Genomic DNA, 11,732 nt, shown 5'->3' with positions numbered 1-11,732 from the left:
CTTAGGTGGTTTGGACATGTATGAAGTAGACCGGTCGAAGTCCTGTAAGGAAAGTAGATCAAACGGAGACTAGTCCAATTCCTAGAGAAAAATGGAGACCAAGAAAAATCATAGACGAAATAATAAAGAAAGATTTAAAGATCAATACTTTGTCAAACAGCATGATCTATGATATATTATTATGATATTGTTCTATCAATGTAGTCGATCCTGCGTAGTGAAATAAAGGCTTAATTGTGGTTGTAATTGAGGGGTTACTAGCCATAGTGTAGTAAGTCTCATTGTACATATTCCAATATTATGATTATTATAAATGTTAGAAATGATATTTCTATAAATTTGATCTGTTATGGGAAATCTTATGATCCTCCTATTTGAATATAGCATAGTAACATGATAGTTAGTTTGTATGTTTTTTGGATTTTAGTGAATTATACTTTAATTTTTGAAATATATTTGTTTTTTTATGAATAATTTACATTTAAAATAAATCTATAAACAATTCAAATGATAAGACTTCACTCATTTCTAATTAAAAAGACCCATTTTATATCAACAAGTTAAATAAAACTCATATCTATTAAAAAATGTTTATATTAGATTATGACTTTCTTTCTTCTAGAGTCAATTCTTCTTATGATTTTGGCTTCTTCTCTTTTGTGTTCCGTTTCTTCTAAGTCATGTCTTACCATACTAGTTCGTAACCCACCGCATTTCAAAATTATGTGACTATCATATATATTATATATGTATAACATTATTTAGATTATATAATAAATAGTTAACAAAATATTAAATATACAGCATAGTCAAAACTGAGTTTATAGGTTTTGGAAGAGTTTATTCACAATAACATTTAGAATTGCACAACTCACTTTAAATTGAATGATTTGATACAGTTTAACACAAGCAATATGAAGAGGAGGATAACTAAAAAAATAATTTGGATAACCAACAAAAAATAATAATTTGGATAACCAAAAAAATAGGCAGAGGAGAAAGCAAGCTAAAAAAAGTAGCAAGACATGCATCATTTGCACTGCCCTTACATATCCTGAATATTTTAAAAACAAATCAACAATGTGCAGAAAAAAAAACATAAATGACTTCATAGAGAAATATTATATAATTTGATATAAGATGATATCCTCAGCAACATAAATTGATATATATTAATGTAGTATATATAAATTGTTAATGTAAAAATTAGTTTATATATTGTCAGATATTGTCGACGAAAATTAAATTTGAATAATCAATTATATGATGACAATTTATAAAATTTTTACATCATCATTACAAATATTCTTTTATATTTTTTATGAATCGCTTAATATCCATAGTAAATGATATTTATTTCCTTTGAACTCTTAGAAGTATAGTTTAAGGGAAAAAATATTTTAATACAAAAAGTTGAACTATTTTCCATGTATGAAAGAAAATATTTAAGCAAAAAATATGCAAATATTTATATCTATACTATATATCTATGTTTATCTTCCATAAATGCAAAATATGATATAAATATTACTATGGATAAATTTCTAATTTAATTCTGTATTTTACCCTTAATATTTTTTAATTTTTATAAAAACCATATAATCTTAACTAATCATTATTAACCTAATAATCATCTATCTTATCTTAAATTAGACATTATAATAAATACAAAAAACCATAATACAAAATACTTTGAATAAAGCACATTCTAATCTAAAATGAAATATATAAAACTTGAATATTTAATATCATAAAATATGAATATGGATCAGTAGACACAAATTCTTTATGATACTAGTGTGTATAATTTATAATTTAGATATAGGTTTTTTAAATGAGTAGAATTCATACATTTTTTTGTACTACTCTTGTCATTTTAAAAACTAATACATTTTGGAATATAAAAAGAAATATAAATGAGTGGAATTGGGAAGTGTAGATAGAGTCTAGAAGTTTGGAATGTAAATATCCAAACACATAAATTTAAGAAAAAGATATGAAAACAAAAAGGGTTTGATTCATTAGCAATAATTACATAGGAGAGAGAAACAGAAAAGAAAGAGAGAGAGAAAGAACTTATCTTTTTATTCTTCTCTCTTTGTTTCTAATGGCTCAACCATCTGGTTCGTAATTCCATTTCTCAATTTCAATCACAGTGAAATTTTTAATTTTTATTAGGTTTTACATGATTTTTATTGTTCACCCCCAATTTTGTAGATTAGGGTATGGTCTTCTTTTTTTTCGCTATTGTTTTTCGATTTTATGTCTGCTTGTTGTCAATTACATGTTTTCCTTTTTTATTTTATTCATATGTGTGTAAATTGGAATAACTGTTATCTGAATTTGAGTTTTTATTTTTATTTTTTGTTAGTTGAATCATGGTTCAATTTTATCTTAATTTATGGTCACTGAATTGTTAGTATTGAAGGTTTTTTATTTTATAATTTTTCATTTACGAATCTTCATTAGGCACAATTCTTTGTTATCTGCTAATTTATCAAAACCCTAAAACAGCTTAACTTCACTTATGCATGTACAGGGGCGTAGCTAGAACAATACTTTATCTATTGGGATAATTTATATTGTTTTTTGAAGAAATTATGTGAAAATTTTGACTTTTTAGAATTTTGAGGTAGATATATCTATTGGGTATTGCATCAAGAAATTTTTAGTTCTACATCAATTTATGGGGTAAGAGGGTGAGTTTGGCGCAACGGTAAGGTTGTTTTGACCATGAGGGCACAAGTTCATATCCTGGAAACACAGCTTCTCCGCTTGCGGGGATAATGCTGCGTACATCTACCCTCTCCATACCCCACTAAGTGGGAGCCTCGTACACTGGGCCGCCCTTTTTATTAATTTATGGGTTGTAGGACAGTAGGAGTAAGAAGATATAGGAAGGAAGAGATTGATGAGAATGTGAGAGATTAAGGTGTGAAAAAGTCTTAAGAATATAAGAGTTGATTTCATGATTCATCACCACAGCCCTACTCGTTGCCCCTGAGCACATACCTTATCAAAATTCTCATATTCAATGTGAACTGTATGCTGTTATTTCTATGTACCAGATATGATATCATAAGAAGCACTCAGTATATGAGAGTTGAGGTTCAACGATTACACTTCATTTATCCAAGACTTTGTCATCATATTTTTTATAGCGTAACTGAATTTGGGTTGCAGCAAGTCCTCCACCAAAACCTTGGGAGCAAGCAGGTTCCTCATCTGGCCCAGCACCTTTTAAACCCCCATCCGCCGGCACCACAAGTGATGTAGTTGAAGCTTCAGGGACTGCAAGACCCGGAGAAATTGTTTCTAGTGCTGATAGGGATCCAGCAACTGCCAATAGGAATGCTTTAGGGAGGCCTGTTCCCACAAGGCCATGGGAGAACAGTTATGGAAATAGCAGCTATGGAGGAGGTCTCACTTTTATTATTTTGTATCACATTGTAGCTGTTCCTGTCCCTTCAACATTCCTTGTTTGCCTTTTTTGATGGATCTTTTTGTTTTTTCTTATATTCTGCAGGTTATGGTTCTACCATGAATTATAATTCTGGAACTGGAATGTACGGTTCTTCTTACGGCGGCCTAGGAGGATCTTCTTATGGTGGGTTAGGAGGAGGAATGTATGGCGGAGGAATGTATGGTAACAGTATGTACAGGGGGGGAGGATATGGTGGTGGCCTTTATGGATCGTCTGGGATGTACGGAGGAGGTGGAATGTATAATAGTGGTGGTATGGGGGGTCCAATGGGTGGTTACGGCATGGGTGGTGGTATGGGAGGTCCTTATGGAGATCAAGATCCCAATAATCCGTACGGTGCCCCTCCATCCCCGCCAGGATTTTGGATTTCAGCCTTACATGTGGTGAGCCATATGATACTTTGGCTAACTTATTTTTTCTTCCATATTGTTGAACATGTAGAATAGACATTGTTTCTCCCAGTTTGGTTACTAGATTGTTAAGTCACATAATGCTTTACCACTGACAACTTACTTCATAATGTGACGGTTTGTGAGCTCTAGATCAAATTCTCATTCATATTTGTACAAAAAGAATCTGAATCTCGTGTTTCAACGATTTCTTCTCTCTCCTTTAACCCTTTGGATTCTATTAACATGGATATGATTTTTCTTTTGCTATTTGTTGTTTAAATTAGCATAGAGATCCGACAAAGTTTTATGTTGGTTGTCGACTCCCTAACACAACCTTCACCTTTTAACCGGGCTTGGGACTGACTATGTATATTATCAAGCACACCTCGGCTAGCCAACCCCACCTAGTGGGACTAAGTATTGGTTGTTGCATTTGTTGTTGAAAGCATTGGCTTGCATAATGTTCAACTTATTTCCCTTTAATGGCAGTTGCAAGGCGTGGTTAATTTTTTTGGTCGGATATCAATACTCATAGACCAGAACACACAGGCTTTCCATTTGTTCATGACTGCACTTCTCCAGGTTTTGTGTTCACATTCTCTCTCCTTTTTTATTATTTTGCTTAGTTTCTAATTGTGGCCTTTTCTAGATTGACGTTAAAGTGATAAATTAAATCAAATACGCTCCATTTGTGTGTTGAGTTGCTGTGATTTTTTTGTGCTGAGGATTAGTTTTGCATAATTGTTTTCGGAAAAAAAAAATTTTGTGGAAAAATCATTTTTCTTTCATAAAACTGTAAAAAGTTCTCAGTTGATCTCCTTTGGGTTTTTATCAGGAATCACGTTTTAATGTCAACTTAAGGAGAAGGGTATAGACAGGATATATTGTCTTTGAGGACAACATTTTAGGCATATTTTGGTTTTGTTGATGAATGATGGCATCACCTGGCTAAACCAAAAGGGAGTGCACTCAGTGCACCTTGTGTGACGTTTATTTTAGTATAGCAGTTAGTTGTTCCGTTTTTACTGTTTTCTTTTCACAGCACCGCCCATTACCAACTATGGGATTCTACTCCATAGTCACTTGAATTTTATGAAGTGTTATGAATTAATCTACCTTTATATGGGTACTTGGTCTCTTATGCAGCTTTTTGATCGCTCTGGTGTCTTGTATGGAGAGCTAGCTAGATTTGCGTTGCGGTTGCTCGGGATAAAAACTAAGCAGAGGAAGGTTAACCCAGAAGGTCCAAATGGTCACCCACTGGGTCCAAATGGGCAGCCACTGCCTCTACCACACAATCCCTCTGGAAATATGAACTATATTGAAGGACCAAAGGCTGCTCCAAGTGGTGCTTGGGATAATGTTTGGGGAAATGACCCTAGCCAATAATGATGTGGGAGACTTATTTTGCTTAAAGATTGTGTCCAAATACAGTTAAAAGAAGAAATAGCAGCATTCCAAATAGAAGTCATCTGTATCCTGAAGTTGCATAAGTCATCTATATTCTGAGTTTTATGTTCAGTTTTCTGTTTTTCTTTGCCTGGATTTGTTCTTTGATTTTACTGGAAGTGGGATCTTATGATTATAAGACACCATCACTGCACTATACCTTATTACCTTGTAAGCATTTGCTCTGAATCTGCAGAATGCTATTTGCTACATCGATGTATTATTTTTTCTCTCTATACGTCGTTCTATCCTTGTAGTCAACCTCACTTAGTGAGATTAAGATTGGCTTGTTTTTCCTTTTTTGTAATTTTGGATAGCTCTTTTAATAAAGTCGGATTCATAATTTTATGGGTCCGGACACACATCTCATAGGAAATATGATTTGTGCCCCTATGTATGAACAACAATGTAGAGTTAAATAATTATACAAGTCATTAACTTAAATTTAAAATAACATTCAATAAAGTGTATATCAAGTCTCAGCAGTTGAAAATGAGTATATCAAAAGAAATTGTGAAGCAAGAGGTAACTGCTGAAAACCAACTAGCTTGAAAATAATGAATGCAAAGAAGAGATTAAATTTTTTGTCCTAAAAAATATGTTATTTCATTTGTCACTTCTCGTGATTGATTAAAAAATATATTTAACTCAAAAGTGTAAAAATAAGCTTGCAAACTCAATTGAAGAACACTAGTAAATATAAGCTTGCAAACTCAATTGAAGAACCCACTTATTCATATGCAAGTAAATCCATTCTATATATTCTTTCATGGGAGGGATTTAAAAAACTTCATCTACCATCAATTCTAGGAAATCTAATGATTTAGATTTACTCACTAATCTAAACTCTTAGATTTATTTCCTTAGAATTGAGGTTCTTGGAGTTAAGGCTGGCAATGAACTGAACTAAGTCGTTATTCGTTCGAAACTCGACTCGATATTTAATTCGATAAACTTGATTCATGAACCAAATGAGTTGAACTTGAGTTGGAATTTGAGCTTGTTAAATAAACAAGCCGAACTTATGAATACAGTTCAATTTGTTAGGTTTATAGGGGAGAGATCCGTTTACACTCAAGTTAAGTTACACTAATTACACTCAATCTTATTCCTTCATTTTCTTAGATTTAACGAACCAAATGGATGAGTGCAATAAGTGATGAGAAACAAAATAAAGATCTTAAATAATTTTTAAACTCACCAATTTGGTTCGTTAGATCTAAGAAAATGAAGGGCTGCTGTGACTTAACTTGGGTGTAAACAGATCTCTCTTATATATATATATATATATATATATATATAGTGGAGATCCACTTAATTTAAACTATTGGATTTCCCTAGAAGTGATGGTTAGAATGAGGAGAAAATTTAAAAAACTTACTTGTAAGTAGATCCCTTCCCATATATATAAACTAATTTTTTATGTTGAAATGAACTTATTCGAATTGAACGAAGTAGTTTGTGAACTTTAATGGAGCTGAACTCGAGTTGAGTTTCGATCTGAGTCAATTCTTACGAAGTTGAACTCTGGTTCAACTCATTTGAGCTTATTTTAAGCCTAGATGGAGTAAATAGATCCTATCTATATTAATTACACTCCAAACACCGAGCAAATTTATCCAAAATTCATTGAACAATATTTTTAGACATGTCCAAATAAGAAGTTTCTTACAAAAAATTCTGAACAATCACAATAGTAACACGTTGTTATTTAGCATTAGTAGAAAAAGGAAATGAAATTTGTATTGCTGCTTATAGATGTTGTTATTTCTGTGTGATAAGTGATAACGAAATCCTTCACTCACTACTCACTACTTTTCTGAATGTTGTGTCTCTTTGTAATAATAAGCGGAAAAAAACAGAACAAGGGTGTTCAGATTTCAAGCATGAACAACAATAATAGAGAACAACAACATAAGCAGAACAAAGACAGCACTTTAAGAATCCTAGATTCCAGATTCAATCAAACTCTTAGAAATGTTCAAGGGTACTACTATACTTTTTATCCTTCTTCAATTCATTATTTGCTTTTCATCTTAGATTTCAGACAAAAAAATATATTGTGATCTTGAGAATTATGCTGCATGATTCGTTGATCTTCATATATTAATGATTTTATTGTTGGGATTTGGAAAATCCATCTAAAAGTTTTGATTTTTTTTAAACTTAGGATCATGATTTCTGATGGGTGAAATTCTAGGACATGGATTGGAAATGTTTTTGTGTGTTGAATAGAATGAGAATCTAATATTCCAATGTTTATGTGAACTGTGATGTTAAAATGAAGGGTTTCATTTTATTAATGTTCTCATTTTATTGATTGCTATGAAATGCTGGATATTGTAGCTGGGAAACATGTAGGTTCTTGTGCTGAGATTATAATCTATTTGGAATTATCGATTTTATATTTTTTTCGGTTCGATCAGGTTCCTCATTGAGGATCTTTCCCAATAGTGTTTTACACAGGACTACATCCTTAAGGGATCAAATGATTTCAGTTTAGCATAAAACAAAATGGTTTCTGAGAGTATCAGTCTCGGGTTGCATTTTGTTTTATCAAATTTCTTTGCTTACTAGGGTAGCTATTCTTCAAATTCAACCTCTTTATATATCTTGCATCACCAGAATTGGGATTTCATGTTCCATTTTTCTTACTCTTTATTGGTTGATTAATTGAAAAATAACTTTTTCTCCCTTTGAAATTTATATGTATGGTTTCACTTCGATAGAAACCTTGGGCTGGATGGTATAAAGGGTTTATATGTAAGGTGAGGACAGCATGGATTTCATTGTGAGAGTGTCTCTCAACGAGCTTAGGCTATAGTAGGAAAAATTGTATTTCTCCGGTTATCCTTTACATTCAATAATACATATCGGTGTTCTTGCCGTTTTTGCGTTAGTGTTCATGGTATTCTATCACACTTACAATGGGAAGCATATAAGTTAGACACAATTCATGGAAATTTATATTCTTTCTTTATCAAGGTTACTCAAAGGCCGTAGCATTCCTGGTAAGATATCGTCGAGCCAGATGGTAGACCAGCCAGATAACTCAAATCTATACTCACCAACTTACAAAAGAAGCTTGTCATACAATGATGTTGGCACAAGTTATCACACATCTGAGACAGGAAAGGTGATTTTAGCATTTCATATTCTTTTAATTATATGGACTTATAAAGTTATATACTCTATAAGACTGATTGTCGCGCCCGGATTTTCGGCTACGCGACCCTGATGGGTGGCAATTTATCAAGTGAGACTTCTATTCTTGACACAGGAGGAAGTTCACAGCAAAAGCAAGCCATTTGGTTCTTCCGATGAGAATAAGCAAAAAATATCAACCTCTGCGGTAGAGACCTCATCTGAATTAGTACGGAAATCTTCCTTTCGAGGTAGAGCTACAGATTCCACAAGAGTTATGAAGTTCACTAAAGTTCTTTCTGGGACGATGGTTATATTAGGTATTTCTTCATTTCTGTTTTCGTTTATGTCAGTCATTGATTGTCTCCCTTATTTCTCCTATATGGCCACAACCAATTATGGAAATGTCATTTGTAAATGTAAGCTACGTGCTCAGACAAACATACTCGTGACGTGGTTACATTTGCCGTTAGATATTTTCGGTGGTAAGGTTCAAAACAAATTGAAAGACAAACTGAGATGTGATATTTCAAGTTATTAAGTCATTTGAGGATCTAGGTTTTCCTGTTAATTATTGATAATATACTACCATGTATCACAATATTATTCTTTAGTATATTAAATGATAACAACAATGTGTGTATGCTTTTTCCTCTCTTTCCATATGATTATTGGTTTATATGCATAAGCAATTGATAATGAATATATACTCCTATTTTAGTATAATTAAATGACAACAACAATGTGAGTGTGCTTTTTTCTCTATTTCCATATGATTGTTACATTAATATGCACAAGCAATTGATAGTGAATATATACTCCTATCACAACAAGAAGATTAAGCCACAAAAAAGTAACTACTTGATTGTTGGCACAAAGTATTTTTCATTTTCAAGCATCTAATATTCATGTTTACTCTGTAAAATAGTTATGCTTCAATGATATCCATTTAATTTTCAAATTTTCAGTGATGATGCACACCTTATATTTCTTCATGTGAATTCATATTGTAGAGAAGTTGCGGGAGTTAGCTTGGAGTGGTGTTCCCGATTACATGCGTCCTACAGTTTGGAGACTTCTCTTGGTAAGATCTATGATCTTCAGCTATTTCTCTTACTCAAGCACATGCTTTAATGATAGCTATCAGTCATAAGAACTAAGAAACATGATAACGATAAAGTTTGGAGTTCAGATAGGAATTTACTACGATACTTACTTTCTTGTTCTAATTTGGTAATATTTGAGATTAAAAGTGGATGACTTAGTGCACGAGGCTCCTACCTAGTGAGGTTGGGTTTTGCACCAGAGCGAAGCCGAAAAAGTAACCCTGTCCCAAACATATTCATATCTCAGATTAAAAAAGAAAAAATCATTGTGGGTGGAAATAAAGCCATACAGAATATTTTAGGAAAAAACAATGAGGAGCATTTACGGTTTACCCTATATAATAGTTTTTGAGCAAATAGCTCAACACTATTTGACCTCCTGCCACCACATGTTTTCTATGGATAGTTTCTTTGTACTTGGAAATTTAAAGATAAACTGCTAACAGGGATATGCACCGCCTAATTCTGATAGAAGGGAAGCAGTTTTGAGAAGGAAGCGCCTTGAGTATCTTGAATGTGTTTCTCAGTGTTATGATATTCCTGATACAGAACGCTCCGATGATGAGATCAACATGCTTCACCAGGTATTCTCAGTTATAACATATGCCTATCTAGATCTTTTTGTTAAAGCAAGTTTCTTTTTTAACTGTTTACATTGTATGTTTGTCAGATTGCTGTTGATTGTCCAAGAACTGTACCGGATGTTCCATTCTTCCACCAGCAGCAAGTTCAGAAATCACTAGAGCGTATTCTTTATACCTGGTTAGATACGTTATTTCAATTGCGTTGGTTTTTGAGCCAGATATTGCCTAGTTTTCTTTATTGTTAACGGTTTTTCTGAGGCTCACTATGGTTCTTTTCTTGTCTAAGAAATTTATAGAACTTCTATAAGGTTGGACTGTTGCTTGCTTTTTGAGTATTGCACTTTTTTAGTAGATGGAGTTAGTGCTGTAGGTTAGCATATGCTGCATAGATTTTATTGTTAGTTATCCTTGATAGCTTCAGCAAACTGGTACATATGATGAATTGACTTCATTGATTTTCATAACGAACCTTGATACGGTTCTGTTTATTGTATTGAATATAATCTTGATGGGTAGTGCAAAGGTTCCCTTGTAGAAATGGTTTCAGTGTGAGAAATCAGGTTCCTTCTACAAATGCTTTCAGTGTTAGAAATCAGCAAGTTGGTGGGAAATACCATATGATGCATATTTATTGCACTTTCAGAAGATGTTGAAAATTAATTGCTCTTATCTTATGTTCTTTTCTCTCTTCTTAGCAGCATTTAGAGCAACTTAGGTAGAGAAAAATAGGACAAGGAATATAGAATCACTATGATTCTTTAAGATCTAGCTTTCCCATTTAAAGCGCGTGATGCATATATCAATTTGATTGGCTGCACTCTTTATCCATGATAGATACTCTTGAGCTCTTTAATCTCAATCATCCTTCGATGACTAATTTTTTCGCACTGACTGTATGTTTTTTGTTATTCCGACTATTTTTTTATATTGTTTCTAATCTTCTGCCAGGGCCATTCGGCATCCTGCAAGTGGATATGTTCAGGGGATAAATGATCTTGTTACGCCGTTTTTAGTTGTTTTTCTATCAGAACACTTAGAAGGGAGTATAGATCATTGGTCAGTGTCTGATTTATCTTCAGATAAAATCTCGAATATAGAGGCTGACTGCTATTGGTGCTTGTCAAAGTTGCTTGATGGTATGCAAGACAATTACACATTTGCTCAGCCAGGAATTCAAAGGCTTGTTTTTAAGTTGAAGGAAGTAGTCAGAAGGATTGATGGTAACCTTTTTTTCTCGGGCCTGTTGTTTTCCGTTAAATATTTCCATAATTGCTTGAATCTAAAAGCCTCACTTTTGCATGCGGATCTGTATCTGTATTAAATTACCAAACTTCATCGTTTTTATGCATGTTATATTACTTTACATACATCTCCAAATACAATCTGATAATCTGTAGTGAAACTTTTGAGCTGCACCAGAGCCTGTTTCAAGCCATGTGGAGCAGCAGGGACTGGAATTTCTTCAATTTGCTTTCCGCTGGTTCAATTGTCTTCTAATCCGCGAGGTTTGCTTTGAAAGACTAATATTTTTTCCGTGATAGGTTTGTTTTCTATAGAAAAACTTCATACATTA

General features: G+C 33.0%; 2 protein-coding genes across 6 annotated transcripts in view; both read left to right on the top strand.

The window, feature by feature from the left end:
* On the top strand, positions 2,013-5,674 carry LOC109351282 (peroxisomal membrane protein 13-like). 2 transcript variants are annotated; one of them, XM_019592709.1, is made up of 5 exons: positions 2,013-2,123; positions 3,184-3,420; positions 3,527-3,867; positions 4,366-4,458; positions 5,023-5,674. In XM_019592709.1, exons 1-5 carry the CDS (start codon positions 2,108-2,110, stop codon positions 5,263-5,265), a joined length of 930 nt encoding a protein of 309 aa, XP_019448254.1. In that variant the 5' UTR covers positions 2,013-2,107; the 3' UTR covers positions 5,266-5,674. The 2 variants fall into 2 exon arrangements, with proteins under 2 accessions (XP_019448254.1, XP_019448255.1); XM_019592710.1 differs by having other exon boundaries at positions 2,015-2,123; positions 3,184-3,417.
* Positions 7,042-11,732, top strand: part of LOC109351275 (GTPase-activating protein GYP1-like) — a 6,170-nt gene continuing 1,479 nt past the window's right edge. Inside the window, exons 1-8 of one of the 4 annotated variants that reach the window (XR_002108203.1) lie at positions 7,042-7,312; positions 8,311-8,461; positions 8,606-8,789; positions 9,483-9,553; positions 10,022-10,159; positions 10,246-10,337; positions 11,108-11,379; positions 11,557-11,664. Coding sequence is in view for 1 of the 4 variants with exons in the window: in XM_019592702.1 (XP_019448247.1) it covers positions 7,149-7,312; positions 8,311-8,461; positions 8,606-8,789; positions 9,483-9,553; positions 10,022-10,159; positions 10,246-10,337; positions 11,108-11,379; positions 11,579-11,664 (1,158 nt within the window). In the remaining 3 variants the exon portion in view is untranslated. The remainder of the gene's footprint in view (positions 7,313-8,310; positions 8,462-8,605; positions 8,790-9,482; positions 9,554-10,021; positions 10,160-10,245; positions 10,338-11,107; positions 11,380-11,556; positions 11,665-11,732) is intronic. The other 3 variants (XR_002108204.1, XR_002108205.1, XM_019592702.1) reach the window with 3 other exon arrangements.

Source organism: Lupinus angustifolius, chromosome LG06 (assembly GCF_001865875.1).
Source record: "Lupinus angustifolius cultivar Tanjil chromosome LG06, LupAngTanjil_v1.0, whole genome shotgun sequence".
Classification (NCBI taxonomy): domain Eukaryota; kingdom Viridiplantae; phylum Streptophyta; class Magnoliopsida; order Fabales; family Fabaceae; genus Lupinus; species Lupinus angustifolius.
The sequence above is the reverse complement of the archived record's forward strand: the minus strand, read 5'-3'. Positions and strand labels throughout refer to the sequence as shown.

Bases quoted from the DNA above. Each gene is read 5' to 3' on its own strand.
- LOC109351282 (XM_019592709.1), top strand. The intron at 3,868-4,365 runs GTGAGCCATATG...CTTTAATGGCAG, and splicing joins GGATTTCAGCCTTACATGTG to TTGCAAGGCGTGGTTAATTT. The intron at 4,459-5,022 runs GTTTTGTGTTCA...TCTCTTATGCAG, and splicing joins TCATGACTGCACTTCTCCAG to CTTTTTGATCGCTCTGGTGT.